This window comes from Hemicordylus capensis, chromosome 1 (assembly GCF_027244095.1).
Source record: "Hemicordylus capensis ecotype Gifberg chromosome 1, rHemCap1.1.pri, whole genome shotgun sequence".
Classification (NCBI taxonomy): Eukaryota; Metazoa; Chordata; class Lepidosauria; order Squamata; family Cordylidae; genus Hemicordylus; species Hemicordylus capensis.
The window spans coordinates 357,191,502-357,208,735 of NC_069657.1; the positions used below are offsets into that span (position 1 = coordinate 357,191,502).

General features: G+C 39.8%; 1 protein-coding gene across 15 annotated transcripts in view; it reads left to right on the top strand.

Moving 5' to 3' along the window:
• The window catches only part of UTRN (utrophin), a 567,675-nt gene that overhangs the window by 506,551 nt on the left and 43,890 nt on the right, over positions 1–17,234 (top strand). For 13 of the 15 annotated variants that reach the window (XM_053290644.1, XM_053290686.1, XM_053290678.1 and 10 more), the window contains 5 exons: positions 705–871; positions 7,246–7,357; positions 12,179–12,315; positions 14,664–14,702; positions 15,073–15,138. In XM_053290644.1, the coding sequence (XP_053146619.1) occupies positions 705–871; positions 7,246–7,357; positions 12,179–12,315; positions 14,664–14,702; positions 15,073–15,138 (521 nt within the window). The remainder of the gene's footprint in view (positions 1–704; positions 872–7,245; positions 7,358–12,178; positions 12,316–14,663; positions 14,703–15,072; positions 15,139–17,234) is intronic. The other 2 variants (XM_053290679.1, XM_053290697.1) reach the window with 1 other exon arrangement.

Below are 17,234 nucleotides of genomic sequence, written 5' to 3' on the forward strand. Positions count from 1 at the left end.
AATTAGCTGCAAGTGCCTTCTCCATGTGGAGTTGCTCCTAGAGGGCTTATTCCTAGTTTTGGGGAATCTCTTCCCATTTCCAGCCCTATTGTGGGAATTGCACCATTTCTGACGGTCACCCAACACTCAGGAGCAGTTTCTCAGAGGCTCAAGGAGTTGCAGTGGCAGGGAAGTATTGCTTGTGTGAGAGGCATTGCTCTTGCACTGCTTAGGATTCAACCCATATAACACCAATGTTTTGTTCAAATAGTTATTCAGGGCATCCATTTGTAAACATTGAGATAAAAACAATCAGTGTTGTCATTCTGAAACACACAAGGGGTGAGTTGCACTGTAAAAATGACATGTGAAAAACTATACCTTGAAAGATTTTTCGGAAGCTGCCATCCACGGGCTTCTAGCACATGCTGCTCCCACATGAGCAAAGCTCAAAAGCTTAGGCTGCCTGTTTCTCTGTATCACTATCTCATGCAAAAAAGGTCTTTTGCCATAGCAAGGGCCAGTCCTCTCTGACCACACACTGTCACAAGCAAGGTGCCAACTTAAGAGTGTGCCAGGTTAACAGCTCAAAGGATTGTGGTGTTTGTTGTTTTTGACTGAATGTTGATGGCAGCAGTGTGTTTATGGCTTGCATTTGTCTGTGGCTTTGCACTTGTTTTAAACTAGACATTCAAATAATTCCTGATCTGATTCTCATTTGTCAGAATAACAATAAACCAGAGATCAGTGTAAAACAGTTCATAGACTGGATGCATCTGGAGCCACAATCCATGGTGTGGCTGCCTGTTCTGCACAGAGTGGCAGCTGCAGAAACAGCAAAACATCAGGCCAAGTGCAATATCTGCAAGGAGTGCCCAATTGTTGGCTTTAGGTAAGCAAAACAAAATACTATTCCTGTTGCTCCCAATGAGCTTGATTAGGTGCTCCAACCCATTATTTCCAGATCCTCTGCAAATGAATTAGCTCAGTCTTCATGCTGGTCATTCCATTTTGTGCAAGGGTCAGTGTAGGTTCTCCCTCTGAAGCATCATCCAGACATGTTGTGCTGAACTAGTGCTAAAGGAATGATAGAATTTAATCTTAAAGAAATTTTAACCACAGAACAGATGGCATTTTGTTTTCTCTGTTTTAACTTGTTGGGGAATTCAGGGCTAGAACCAGAAATCTTGGGAGGGGAGAGTGGGAGCTAGCCTGGTGACCTATCCAGTGCACTCCCAACTGCTCTCAGGCCTATCGAGGAGCTGGAGTGCTAAATATTAAGTCCTTTAATAGGCAGGGAGTAAGGGGACCTCTGATAATTCTAGTTGTAAATACTGGAAGTCCAGTCCCCCCACTCCACCCCAACTTGACTAGGTCAACAGAGAATATCATTCTGGTTCACAGTTTCCAAACTTCCATTTCTGGTTTCAGTTTAGCCTGAATCGGGTTCTTGTTGACCGCGGCTACAGCTTGGCTCTAATGAGACCACTCAGGAGTTCAGGGAATAGGAAGGAATTATTTCCCCAGATCAGATTGAATGGTTGAACCTGGGGTATATTTGTCTTTGTATTTTTGCTAAATATGTCCCTTGCGTCTTACAATAGTTTTCCTTGCTTTTTCTTTGTGGCAATTTATAGATTAACAAATTTGCTGTAACATAAGTTTTTATGAACCAGGGCCCACTTAATCAGGTGCATGAGGGCTGTAGTCCATGAAAGCTTATTCCACAATACATTTGCTAGACTTTCATGTGCCACAAAACTCTGTTGTGTTTGCTGCAACAGACTTAACACAGCTACTCCACTGGAAGCAGTTGCATTAGAATGGAATTATGTATCCCTTAAGTATTCTTATTGTTACTTTTTAATGTTATTTATATCTTGCTTTTAGTAGAACAAAGCAGCTTACAAAAATAAGAATAAAGCATCATTACAATAAAATAACAAAAATAGTAGCAGTAAAAACAATAGTAAAATCACCACAACAACATTAAAAGCCTCAGAGAGCAAACGCTTTAAAAACTATTCTGAACAAATAAAATAGAAGATCAAGGAAGTGGCACCTCTAAATCCTTGAAGTACAATATCTCCGTTTCTATCGAGGTACAGGAAAACCCCACTATTGGCGAGGGTTGCATTCCACGGGGGGTCCCATGAATAGCAAATCGGCAAGCAACGGGGCATTAGGGCAATGGGAATCGGGGTGGTTAGGATCCTGGATCCCAAAAATCGACCAAAAGTGGTGAATTTTGCCTCCCCCCGTCATCCTAAATGGGCCCTCAAAGTGCCCTGCTGTGCCCTACTGTCGTCCACTTTGCCAAAAATTTTGCATTTTGCCTTGTTCTTGAGCTGTAAAATGGCTCCCGATCTCTCCAGCAGTGATAATGGTGGCTGGAAATGACCTCCAAGATCATTTTTAGCCACCCCCTTCCCATGGATATGTGGGTTTGACCCTTTTTCCTTCACCACCACCCTGTGTATATTGAGGTCAGGTGCTAATTACATGAAACCATGAGTGCTGGACTCGTGATTAACGAGGTCCTCTTGTACTATAAAATGCTAGAAAATGAGTTCTATATAGTGTTAGAAAATCAATCAACCAATCTTTATTTTGGTCTTTGACCAGCATAAGATAAAACATAAAAACAGTGGCATTAAAAACAGTCTATGCCTGAGCAAAGCAGTAACTGTAAAGTTTGGACTAAGAATTATAGAATGTTATAAAATGAATTAAAATATGAATAAAATAAAGGCTATAAGTATAAGACTAAAATCTCTGAAAAGCCATAAAAAGTTAAGATTAGAATTAAAAATTGATTAAAATATGATAAAATGAAAACTTATAACTAGGTTGGAGAGGCAGTTAGAAAAGGAATATCAGTCATCTTTTGGCTTCTGCCTTTAATTTCCTATTCACCTACTTGTTACCCATAAAATCCCACCAGTCTTCTCAGTTAAGACCTGGTAGAATTCATTTGTTCCTCTTGTTCATTTGGATTGAACAAGAATTTACTCTTCAAACTCGTTTTTTCTGCCACTATAAGGCAAGAACCTCAGTAATGCAAATTGATGGTGCTCCCTTTTTAGGGGCAGGTAAAGCACAGAAAACAGACCTGCATGAAAGGGAAGTTGAAATTTTACAAACACTGAGAGCACAAAGAGAGTAGTGATATGGCTATTTTTATGTTGGTATGCAGTCCATTGAATTTTGCAGGATCCAGTCATAAAGGTGAATTATATGGCCAATATTATATAACAGTGGAGGTCATGAAAAACAGGGCTCTGCCTAAAATGTTGAAACAGCTGGTTCAGCATTTCTAAATGTAATACTCTAAATTGTAAACATATATTCATGCATCAGAAAACAAAAACAGCAGACATCTGCATTAAATCCAGCTATAAAGTGCACCAACGCTAGATAGAATTGACTAAAGCAATCACTCAGATCTAGATGGCAATTTGTCTGCTATTGGCAGGCCTGTCTAAGTAGTTTGTTGTACAAAAGAATATAAGCTGCCCTTTGCTGGGAAATTATGAGTGCATTCCAGTGTTAGAATCTGGCATTTCTAAGTGGGTCACTAATTCTGAAGATAGTATCTGTAGCCCTGTCCAGATTAGTATTCTCATACCAGTCATTTGAGCATGCTACCGATCACTGAACACCACGCTATAAAAGGGCCCATCCAGGCTTCTCCTTTTAAAAAGATTGTTGTTTTTCAAAGTAGTCAGTGCTCAGATTCGTCTAAAGCCAATTTAAGCACATAGGTGTATAGAAATGTATATCATCCATTTTTGCTTTTGCTCCACAGAATTGATTAGAAAATTATTATTATTTTTTTACTCTTGCTGAAACTCTAGAATTCCATCATTTATATGAAAAGTGTTTTATGAACCAACATTTGCATTAGGTAACTGCAATTCTCATAGCACATGTCTGATTTCACTACCATGTATTTGTTATAATCTAGTAAGAAATTTGTATCATAATAAGATACACATTAGACCATTTTTCCAAACAAATTTGAGGATCAGTGATTGATCTTGTTAGCTGTCAATATTTTTTATCTGCTGTAAACACCTTAATTAGGAATGAGCCCGAAGTATTTTGGCGCCTTTTTGGAGAGGCGCTGAAACACTTCAGTTCCGTGGCATTGAAACACTTCAGTTCCGTGGCGTCGAAACCTTTCAGTGCAGAGTTCTCTTAAAAGGAGGCAGGCAGGCCTTACTTGCCCATCCTCCAAGCTCCCACCGGCCTGCCATGGCGCTATTGTTATGGAAAGACTTCTGTGCAAGCAGCAGCTTGTGTCACTAGCCCCTCTAGAATGCCATGCCGCGGTGATGGGATGCATCTCTGGCATCCCTCGTGTGGCTTCGGCATGTAAATGGCGTTGGCACATGCATACACCAAAGCAATTTGGTACACATCCCTAATCTTAATGTTGAGTTTGCATGTTGCACGATGTCTATGAGAGACATTTTAATAAATGTGCTAATGCTATTGTATGAGACTGACAGATCAACTTTCCATATGTAACCTTATTGGTTGTTGTTGTTGGTCTTGTCTCTGCTCCGATTATGAGCAGTCTTGTATTTTGTACATACACCTCTCCCATTTTCTTGATGACATTACATTGTGCACATGTTCACAGAATTTTTGAGCATTTCAAGTTTAGAAACAACTCTGGACTGCATAGGAACTAGAGTAAAGCACATAAGCTCTCATTTCACCAGGGACATTCCAGAGTTGCCCAGGGATTTATTGCAAATATATTGAATTGCCTACCATTGATTATTCATCAGCTTGATATTATACATTTAAACACAAAACCAGTTGCTTTTCATTTACTTCAAATGTTTTATAGTAATTGCACATATTTTGTTTGATTTGAAAGTGGACTTGGCCCAACTAGGATTATAAGAATTAGAACAATGTTTAAACATATGGACACAAGAATAAGGGATAGATTGTGTTTTTCTTTTTCTTACCTGTCAGATCAATGGAATCAATGTTGTCAACTTAGGTGTGAAAATTGAATGCACACTGCACATTAAAACAAAGAAACACAGACATAAATTGGCCTCTGAACATTTCCTAGGCTACTGCTTTTGTTGCCTCTGCTGAAATAGGCAGAGGAATACAAATAGTTTGGCCTTGTTGAACATCACAGCATCATTCAATTCAATTGAGAATTTGCTTCTGGATCACACTCAAGATTTGCTCAGAATGTTATGTACTACTTTGGTCCCACTCCTACCTTATTGGGTGCACCTGGAGAAGAGTATAGTTCATCCTATTAGGGCTTGCTATAGGGTGCCAGAGAAGTTCTCTTCTGCCTCTAATGCTGTTTAACATGAAACATCTGAGAAAGATCACCTAAAAGTTTAGAATAAGGTGTCATGGTGTCATCACTATGACACTGATACCCAACTCAGCTTGCTTTGATGACTGTGCCTCTTGCCAGATCATAAAAATTGGTTCACTGTAAACTGTGCTCCCCTCTCTTATTACTCTTTCTCACCTGTTAATTGGAGTAAGGTAGTGGATGAATATCACTGGTTCTTGCAGATTTACACTGACTTTCTATTTATCTTTAGGATGTGATTCAAGGTGCTGGTTATTATCTGGGTCCTAGTAATCTTTGGGATGTTTTCTCATACTTCTCTCTCCCTCTTTCTGTGGTTTATTTTTTGGGGGGAAGGACGTTCCTTTTTCAAATGTGTGTTTTCTCTGACTTTTGCTATTTTTATTCTGATACTGATTTTTAACTACTATTTTAATTAGTATGTGCATGCTTTATAGCTTGTGGTGGTGGTTTTATTGTCATGTTATTGTTGTTTTGCAGCCTTTAATATTTAGGAAGACAGGATAAAAATGCTGTAAATAAATAGTGAATAAACATGTTCCCCACTGTCTCTTGAGATGACCATGGAAGGCTTTGCTGTGGTTTGCATTGGCTCTTAGAGCGAGGCTGAAGAAAAGCCAGCATCAGGCCCCCTCTACTATGGCATCAAAATATTGAAATTCTCTCCCCAGAGAGCTCTGCCTAAGGCCCTCATTGTGTGTTCCAGTGGCAGCTTAAATCGCTTTTATTTAGGTCAGCATTTGATTCTGATATTGTTGGTCCTGATTTATACATTGTTTTTAATTTATTTTTTTCTGGTAACATTGTTTCAAGATGTTGTGAGCTGCTCTGAGTTATTTACAGAAAGGAGGTTGATACATTTGAAAAATAAAATACTCCTGCAGCAATGGAACTTACGTATTCCCCATTCCTAGCATGCCCAAGGCTATATCTAAAAAGAGATTCTGCACATCTTGTGTTTTCTTGAAAGTTATTGGTATACTGTAGACTAGTTGAAGGTATTGTTTATATAAAAGAAGGCATGAACATAGGAGGATTGCTTTGGATGGCAATGAGGATACTTTCTGCTTCACATCAGCACATCCTCATACTCAAAGTTTTATTTTCATAAAAGAACACTTGACAGTGTACATGCATTAAAGTGTTAATGCAAACACTTCAAAAAAGTGCTGCATCAAACATGCATCAAAGTGCTAAAATATTTGTTTGTACAATTTGGTGGTCTGATTGTAGATTTGACAGTATGTTAGCCGGTCCCAAAAGGTAGTTCAACAGGAAAGGCTGCACAGTGTGCGTGGGATAGGGAGAATGATGCAGAAAACTGATGCACTTGCTGCCATGATCCAAAGTGATCTGGCTAATTCTCAAAAGCTGGCATCAAAAGGGAAAGATAATGTGATCAGATTGGTCTGTAGAGTATGGGCTGCAGAATGCAACAGAGTAAAGGAAAGCAATGGTAGCCCAGACAGAGTCCATACTGGAGGGAGAAGACTTACCTGGAGTGCAAGTGTCACAACTTTACTCAACACCCTCCTATTTATTGTTACTATTGCTGTAGAAGCTGCCTCAGATAACATTGAACTATTTCAAATGACATTCTGTGACATTTTGTGCCAGACAATAAATAATTAACATGAGCCATACCAAACAGGGATATACTCTAACAACACTTCCAAAAAAAAAAAAAGCTTCACTAGTTCTGGTCAAGATTCTGCACAACTCATTATGCTATTTCTAATCATGGTCAGATGCAAGTTATTCAGCACATTTTAACAGCACAGAATTCTAAAAATACACCCTGTGCGCCCATTCTTGCATCAGGCCAACAAGTCTGTGAAGCTTGGCCAAAAACCTTTAAGACTTTCTTAAATGGAATCTTTTTTGTTTTTCCATTGTATCCACAGATATCGGAGCTTGAAACATTTCAACTATGATGTCTGCCAGAGCTGTTTCTTCTCTGGTCGTACAGCAAAGGGCCATAAATTGCATTACCCAATGGTGGAATATTGTATACCAGTGAGTACTGTCTGATTTACTGACTCTTGTTAATGGGTTGTTCTTAAATTATTTCTTGCTATACCCTTCTCTTCCTTTTTGCAGGGGGTGGGGGTGGGGGTGGGGGTGACGTAGAGGATATATGATCCCTCTTATGAAAGTGACTACTGTGTTCTTGAATTCAAGCTAAAAATGTTGAAGATAAAGGATCCAAGTCAGTGAAGGATGTTTAAAACTGACCTAGGCTTCTTTAAAACTGCAGGTTTAAATCTGACCTAGGCTACAATCCAGGGGCTTCCTTTAGGCTTTCCTCCAAGTCTTGCACATGAACATCTGATGTTGCACTATACTTAGGCAAACCATTGGCCCATCTAGCTCATTGTTGTTGAGTCTGAATGGCAGTGGGTCCTTTAAGCAGAAATTCTGTTGGTGAACAAAGGTGATTACCATAGACTCCCAATGATCCAAGAATGGTCAGTGTTTATATAGGGCAATATTAAGCTCTCTGTATGGTAATCCTTTTCTAATCATCACCATTGGTTCATCAGGTACTGATATAGGTATATAGATGACATCTTTTTATTTGGCATGACTGCTAGAAAGGGTTGGGGAAGTTCATTGGGTGGATTAATACCTAGGAATAACAACATCCATTTTGAGATGCATTTTAGTGCTAACTTCATCAATTATTTGGACATCCTGTTAAGAAAGTTTGAGACTAGCTTTTGTACATCATTATTTTAAAAAGCATTGGATTGCAACACATACTGCTGTTTGATAGTTGTCTTCCAAAACATTATGAGCAATTTACTGTATGGAAAATTCATAAGGAGTGGGCACAAAAATTAAGTTCAAAACTAAGTGATTTTCTTTGGAGTTGGACTATACTGTAATTTGTAAATATTGGCCATCTTAAGGATGCATTGGGGACTTCAGGAACTGAACTGGAGCAACAGAGTAAGGATGATCTACTAAATATAAGAGAGGGACCCAAACTGGATTGATTAATATGCAATCTTCCCTTCAGTCTTGTGGCTTCCTCCCTTAAGAGTTTTAGATATTGCTCCCTCAGGATGCTGTAAAATTACTACTGAAAACATTTAGGTTAATCAGAAATAACAACTGATTAGTCAAAAGTAGTAGATCAGTGACAAGTAAAGCAAAAGGGCAGCAAGTTTTATCAGGTTTAAATCCACCACTAGATCTGGTTGATGGAAAAACACATTCCTCAGAATTTTACCACATGCAATTCTCCCTGTATGTTGTATGCTAATAACCCCATTATAAAATACACATTGGCCAACAAACAAACAAAAAACCACCACCTAAAACATCAAAAAGAGAGCTGGGGAACATCTATATAAAATCCTATGCAAAAATGAAGTGCCACTCCTGACAAAGCACTGACTACAGGAATAATCTCTCCAGAGGGATAGCTGTCTTAGTCTGTTGCAGCAAAAACAACTGGAGTTTTGTGGCACCCTAGAGACATAACAACTGGCAAATTTATTGTAGCTTTACTGAACTAGAGGTTATGTCTTCAGATGTATAAAGTCCTATCCTCAGTTGGCAGACATAGGTATGCATAGACACATGTAGAGAAAAAATATGTAAACAGTGGGACAAAGGGCTATAGAATGCAAGGGATGTAGTCTGCAACCATTTTACGTAAAGTTTTTAATGTAAGAGAGAGCTCTGCCACAGAATTTCTTTCCTGCACAAACTGTATGAATTGTCAGCGATCTTAAACAAATCAACACCAAGAGAATTTTGAACGTTTATTTAAAGATCTGTTTATTACTAAAGTTTGAAACACTGGGGAAAGCTAGGCTAAATAAGGCCTCGCCTAACTGAAAATCTTGAATTGTTCCAACATGATGAAGCTCAAACAGAAGTGACTGAGCTGCATGGCAAGGAAACATAAAACAACCCCTGCCTTCCCTACTTTTAAACTTCAAAGGGAAATTATGGAATTGGAAAAAAAGTCAGCTTCAGCACTTCTCAGTCTATGAGAAGAAACAAATGGAGCAATAAGTCAAGCAAAGTGAAAAGGATTTTGTCCATGCAGCATCTTAAAAACCAATAAACCAATCCTAAAACCTTCCTGAATTATTTGGAAACTGCATAATTAGTGGAACTTCATTGGGAAATGCAGGCCACTACCAAGGAACCCAACCTGTAATCAAGAGCTCTAAAGATCTCCACTTTAGTGAAAATACTTTAAAATATTCTTGATTCTTCCTGTGCACTGCCTGCATGATGATGGTTTTATTTTCTCTAATGCAGTCTCCTTTCATCTGTCTTATTGGAGAGGGACTAGGGTTAGATCCCTGGGTGTAGCTAGGGGAGAGGGGGCCCGTGTTCGCCCCTCTCTCTAGCGACCAATCAGAGTAAGGGATGGGAGATAATGAAGAAAATAGGGAGGGGTGGGATGGGGGGCCCTCAGCAGCTGGGGGGCCCAGATTATTTGAACCTATTTGCTCAGTTTATAGTTACTCCCCTGGTTAGGCATCACAGGTGGAGACAAGTTGGGCAGAGACCTGAGGAACCATGCAAGAGCCCACCTGGAATCCATTCTGACCCTCTCATAGTTGAACTGCCGCACAAGTCACATGTATAGAGATAAGAAAATATAGTGTTGTATGGTGACCTTTTATTTTCTGAGCTCTCTATTTGATTTTATACTTTCCTTGTCTTTCTATGCAACTTGCATGGCAGCTCCTTTACTTGAAAAAGGATCTGGGTGGATCCTGAGTGATTTCTTCATTTCTGCCCTCACTAGCCTATGGACTTTCTCCCAGGCTTCTGTAATAATACAGATGCTAGTAGCTGGTAGGAAGGGAAAACCCAATGTTGCCACCAAAGTCTCCCCCTCTGTGGATTAAAGGAATGAGGAGGGCTGGAGCTACTGCTGCCCACCCAGTGAGTTATTTGGCAGGGAGGCAGATAAGGGGGAGGGCAGTCTCCTTTAGACAGGGCTATGCCTTGCCATAGATCCCAGAGCAACTTTACACCATCCTAGCCTTGAATGGGGCTTTACTTTCAAATTCACAAGTTCCACTGAGTGTAATTTCATATTAGCCATTCATTGTTTCATTCCTGTGGTACTACTGATGGCTTCTGATTTTGTAATCCTGAGATTGTCATTTTTAACCACATGTGGAAATGATAAAAACAAAGTGTTTGACAGAACATTTTGTGGAATCTTTGTTTAGCTATTGCTTTGAACAAGGCCCTTGGATCTTGAGACAGTCTAATGTATCTTGACTTTCAGATTTGTGAAAGGCAAGAGTGAAATTCTGCTTTAGTACTTTGCTATTCTACTCTCTAAATGGAAACTAATTAGCAGAGAGCATTTGGACCCATGGTTAAACAACACGAGGTTTGCCATAGAAGTAGATGCTTTCCAAGGGGATTATATTGGAGAGATGCAGGTCTTCTAGCATTTGAGTATGATTCAGAGCGCTGTGCACAGATGATTCTGCGAATTTTTTAGATTAACCGGTGAATAGGAAATATTCAAGTTTTACTGTTTTCACTGTAGTTATTTCTCTTGCTTGTGTAATAAAATCACTTCGCTTACAATAAAAATGTTTTCACAGTACTGAAGAGCATATAAGTCTGAAAGTTTTTTTATGTGTCAGTTTCGTGATACATGCATCTCAATTAATAAATTATACCATTAATTAAATACCAGTGATAGTATTACTAAAAATATTTGACATAACTGTAGGCTATGGAGCCAGCATGGTGTAGTGGTTAGAGTGCTGGACTAGGACTGGGGAGACCTGAGTTCAAATCCCCATTCAGCCATGATACTAGCTGGGTGACTCTGGGCCAGTCACTTCTCTCTCAGCCTAACCTACTTCACAGGGTTGTTGTGAAAGAGAAACTCAAGTATGTAGTACACTGCTCTGGGCTCCTTGGAGGAAGAGCGGGATATAAATGTAAAAATAAATAAATAAAAATAAATATATGCTTCTGTAAAATGGGCCTCATGATTCTGCAGAAATTGGCCTATAGTCAGACTAGTAGCCATTGATATACCTGACTTCCATGAATTTATCTAAATCCCTCTTAAAACTATCCGTTGGCTGTCACCACATCTTGTGGCAGAGAATTCCTTAGGTTCCACTATGGCAGAGAATTCCACTGTATTTTTGGCTGCAGTGACTTGTGTAATCATATGAGCTCAAAAGAAAAAGGCTCCTGTGGTCACACAAATCATTTCAGCTGTCTCTACAGTCCCTGGATAAAGGATTAGATGGATGTGTGGTCTGATTCAGGAAGGCAATTCTTGTGTTCCTGTGTTATATTTTTATAGGGGTTGGCAAGCATTTTTGCTTTCTCTCTCAGCTAGTACTTTATCCATGAAAACGGGGCAGCAGCAGAATATCAGATGTAATTTCCTCACTTTTACCAAAAATAAACTACTTTGGTGAATTAAAATAGTCTCTAATGTTTGTGGTTAAATTACCTTTCCCCTTTGAATGTAATTTGATGGCTTTTAGGCTTGTGCCAGTTCTAGGGGTTTGTTTTTTTTATTACGAATATTAAATTGAAAAAAGTGTATAAATTGCTGTGTAATTTGAGCACTATTGAGCAAAATATTAAAAGCAAGTTAAATAAATAAAGAATATTGATGTATGTATATATAGGCTTTTGATATTCGTATTGGTTTGTGTTCAGCCATTACAAGGTTGTCTTTAGTTTGTTGACTCTTAATATCACTATCATTTGCACTTTGCACCGAGGCTTCAGTTGACCATATAATCTAACACATTTTCAGTGCTGATAGAATTGTAAATATTTAATTTGATCTCTGTGTTCCCCGTATCCCAGACAACATCAGGAGAAGATGTACGGGATTTCACCAAGGTGCTAAAGAATAAGTTTCGGTCCAAGAAATATTTTGCTAAACACCCTCGACTTGGCTACCTACCGGTGCAAACAGTCCTAGAAGGTGACAATTTGGAGACGTAAGTTTTGAATATAGATCTGTCGCTTTCTGTTTTGAGCTTTCCATCATGATGTTTCTTAAGCTACAGGGGGAGAGTACCTCCATAAATATTGCTATCTTAGCTTAGTGTGAATTGTGGTATGATGCAAGAATCATGCATAAAAAGTGGAGGCAGTGAAAAAGCTTTTCAAGGAAAATCTAGACTATTATTATTTACATTTTATTTATTTACATTACATTACATTTACATTTACAACTAGAGTTGATGAAGAAACCAAGATGAAAATGTTTTGATGAAAAGGCACAATACAGACCAAGCTAAGCACTTTGGCACAATACACCCAATGTTAAGCTTTCATTTATATGAATGGGAAAGTAGTAAATATCTTTTTGGTCTTTCCATTAAAAACTGTGGCTGACATCCTGACTAACAGTGTTTGAATTAGGAAGGCTTGTGGGGATGTGCCGAGCCCTCTTACAACTTCCTAATCCTGTGCTCACGCTGTTGTGCAAAAGGGCTAATACTTTCAAGTGCTGCCTCCATTCCAGAAGTTCTCTGTAAGAGTGAAAACACATTACTGCTGGTTGCGGGGGGGGGGGGGGGTGGTCCAGCAACTTCAGGAGTATGTAGGTGTTGTGTGAGGGAGTTGTGTAAGAACTCCCAGTGTGTCCCCACAGGCCTTATTAAGGATGTCAGCCATTGAGCTTCACCCTGCAATCTTCACCGTGTATACTTGGAAGTAGGTCCCATGACACTGAGTGGGATTTACTCTTAGGAAAGGATGCATAGTATTAAAGCCTAAAGCAGGAGTTCCCAGCCTGTGGTACTCCAGATGTTGCTGGACTGCAACTCCCATCATGTTGCTGGACTATAACTCCCCAGTCACAAATTAAAGTCAGGGATAATGAGAGTTGTAGTTGATCAACATCTGGTTGGGAACTCCTGGCCTAAAGTGTTCAGGCTGGATCATGCTTAAAAGTTCTGTACTGTTATAAATTTTGTGGGTTTTTTAAAAAAAAAGACATTTGTTGAGGGCTAATGTATTTTAAATTTTAAAAGTGATTTAAAATATTAATAGAACTGAGAAATCTAGTGGCTGCTGCCTAAGATGGTTTCATCGAATATGTTTGTTCAAAAGATATCTCTAAATGTTACGCTAGCTTTGAGCATACTATAACTGAAATATTATTGATACAATTACTGTTAGAACTAGTCTTGACTCTGTAGCAGCCATACTTCCTCTGTAACCTGCCCCTTTGCTGCTCTCCTTTCAGCCCAACTCTATCCATGCCCAAAATGTCAAAACTGGATAAGATCTATAAATATTACAATCAAATCAAAATGTGCAGAGTGAACACACTGTACATTTACCTAATGATAATAAAGTGTGGTTTAAGACGGTATAATGGCAATGAAATATGCATTCTACAGAACACAAGCTTTTTTCAAGACCTCATTTTAATATGCAGATATTAAATAATACTATTTGATAATAAACATATGTTAAAATAGCAAACGTTTCAATGTTACACATCAGCTTCTGTGCTAAAGTGTAGGGGTGTGCACGGAACCGCCAACTGCGGTCCGGCACTGGGGTGGGGGGTAGCTTTAAGAGCAGAGGAAGGGTTTACTTACCCCTCCCGCCGCTTTCCCGCTCTGGCGCCGTAATTGCAAGAGTAATTGGGGCGGCAGGATACCTCCCTGCCGCCCCTTCCCTGCTGTTACTGTAAAAACACTCCCTGTAGTCCTTTGCGCACGCGCGCACGTCACAGAGACGTGAAGTATGCGCACAATGTGCGTGCGCGCAAAGGACTACTGGGAGTTTTTTTACAGTAACAGCGGGGAAGCGGCGGCAGGGAGGTATCCTGCCGCCCCAATTACTCTTGCAGTTATGGCACCAGAGTGGGAAAGCGGCGGGAGGGCTAAGTAAACCCTCCCGCCGCTCTTACAGCTACCCCCTCCACCCAAACCGAACCGCCCAGGTCCGGACCGGGCCCATCCCTACTAAAGTGTGGTTTTGTAAGTTCAGTCACTGACATCCAAGCTAACAACACTCCAGCAGGAAATGTTCTCCCATTGGTGGATCATTAGTCTGGATATCAGCCAATGTTCTAGAGAGATTTAAACAAATGCATAGGAATCGACCTTTCAATTAGTTTAGTTTCCAGCTACGGAGTGGGGAAAGAAGTTATTTTTAAGACTACTTGCAGTTTACTAAGTGTTATGTTGTGGCCACTTTTCTGTGCCATTGTTGTTTCTAATGGAAAGCATTTGTGAGGCCCATTGAAGAAAAAGTGTGTGTTTTAATTTCCTGCTTAAATTGCATTAAAGTTCTGTCCTTTGTCTTCTGTTTTTTTCCCTTGCAGTCCTATCACACTCATCAGCATGTGGCCTGAGCAATATGAGTGAGTATCTGAAATGTTTGTGCCTAGAACGCTGTTGGGTGCAATCCACCAATAATTTATTCTATACATTCTGTTGACACTAATGGTGCTTGTTCATCTGCACAACTGTGCTCCTCTGCACCTTCCATTCATTCTAGTTCTCCATGTGTTGGAGACCTTTCCAAAGGATTTTGCTAAACTAAATGACATTTTCATGCTATTGCTTATATGTTTTCATGATCCCCTTAGCTTTTTAATAGTCATATCAGCTTGCTGTTAAACAGTATTATTAGTTGATTTAATGCTGTACACCTTTTCCCCTATAATTTGACAAATGAAATGTGTGTTCTCATTTTTTCTATTTTTATTTTCCTTTTATTTTGTTTGGTAGCCCCTCCCAATCTCCCCAACTATTTCATGATGACACGCACTCCAGAATAGAGCAATATGCCAACAGGTAAGAAGCACCAAAACAAAACGTATCACCACAAAAAGTGGAACTGAGTTTACAAAATGGAATACTCCTTTGAAAATAGATACCCTGGACAAAGGGGAATCAAGTGTTGAGACTCAGTGATGGAGTGTAATGTTTAAACTGGCACACAGACAACAACTACTGACATGATCAATTGATTATTTAAGATATATATAGACTATGTTTTTATCTGAACAAATCCAGAAAAAATAAAACAATATCACCACAAAAAATAAAAACACTATATTATCAGTGTTAATACAGCCAGATAAAATCAAGAAACGCAACAAAAACATCAGCAATTAGAGCAGATTATTAACTCAATTGATCACAATTATCCTCTGAAATAAAATGTTCTACACCCAGCATCTGAAAACTAATAGAAAAGGAGCAAGGCAAGCTGCCCTGAGGGGTGAGTTCGAGAATCTTGGTGCTGGCATTAAGAAAGCCTTATCCTGTGTCACCCCACCCCCCGCACCAGTGATGGAAGGGGATGACAGACCAGGTCTCCCTAGATTATTAAATAGGAATGTGCACAAAACTGATGTTGTGTTCTGTTTCGAGCTTGAAACAAAATGCAGATGGCCGAAACATTTCTTCAAAACAGCGGTCAAACTGGTTGTTTCAGTGGAACAAACCTCAAAACGTTTCAAGTGTTTTGGCCCTAGGAACAATGGGGAAACTCGAAACACCCCATTGTTCCCCATGGGTAGTTCCTAGGGACACCAAAGTGGGATGTATGGTAGGGTATGATGGGTGCTACCTACCACCCGACCCATAAAAGAAATTGATGAGCAGGTGATTTTTAACCAATCTTTAACTTTTTCCCAAAACTCCCATAGGGTCCTATGGGGCTTTTGGAGAAAGGTTAAAAATTCATTTTAAATTGCCTGCTTGCCCGTTTCTTTTCTGTGTTGAGTGGAAGGTAGCACCTATCATGCCCTACCATACAACCCATTTTGGTGTCCCTAGGAGCTACCCATGGGAATAATGGGGTGTTTCGAGGGTCCCCATTGTTCCCTATGGTTGGAACAAGCTGCCCTCGCAGAGTGCACACACATGTTTTGCATTGTAATTTGCAATGCATTTTGAAACCCTGCCTTGAAAAACACTGCAGAAGCACACATAAAAGGGAATCTGTCCCTCCCAACGCAGAACATACATTTCAAACACAGTCCAAAAATGGCCAAAAGAGAATCACTGTTTTGGGGAGGAAGCAGTTGGTTGGCACTGCAGAAAGAGAGAGAGAGAGAGAGAGAGAGAGAGAAGCCAGTATGCACTCTCTGTCTCTCTCTACACTGGGCCAGGCAGCGTCAGACCGCAACCACCAGTCTGCTCTCTGCTGCTTAAGTCTCCGTTCCTTCCTCCTCTCCTGATGTATCCTCTTCAAGAAAGGCACACTATAAGGACTATCTCTGGCTCCCTCTCCCTTTAAATACATTTTGAAACTCCCTCCTTTGGGCTCCCCCCAGATAATGAGAGCAGAGTTGCCCATGGCAACACTTGATTTGTATGATGATAAGAAGGAAGAAGATCGCAAGCCAATTGGAAGCTAGTGCCTGAAAACCAATGAGAAAGGAAAAAAGAGCATCTCAAATGGTGATCAGAAAGTCAAAATGTTTCAAATCGAAACAGGGTTGTTTTGTTACAAGCTCAGAAAAGGCCCTTTATTGAAAGGGAATTTTGTTTCAACCTCAAGACACTAAAAACGTTTTGACGTCAAAACATTTTGCACATCCCTATTACTAAAGTGTACAGGTAGGTTCATACATGAAAAGGGAGCCCATCCTTCAGTTTGCTGTTTCCTACTTCCATGTATGTTTTTCCATAAATACATTTACATCCTTGCTTAAAGGCACTGCCAAACCAATGGAACATATTTCTATGCTGTTGCCCCGATTCAGTGTCTCATGAATGGGGGAGCTTACACAACAGAAGGCCTTGCTATTTATTTCAATGGCATGCATATATATACACACACACACACACACACACACACACTCCATTAAAATGACTGAGGAAGCCTGTATGAAGTTTTGACAGATAAAGTAAAGGGGATGAGAGAAGATGGGTCTCTG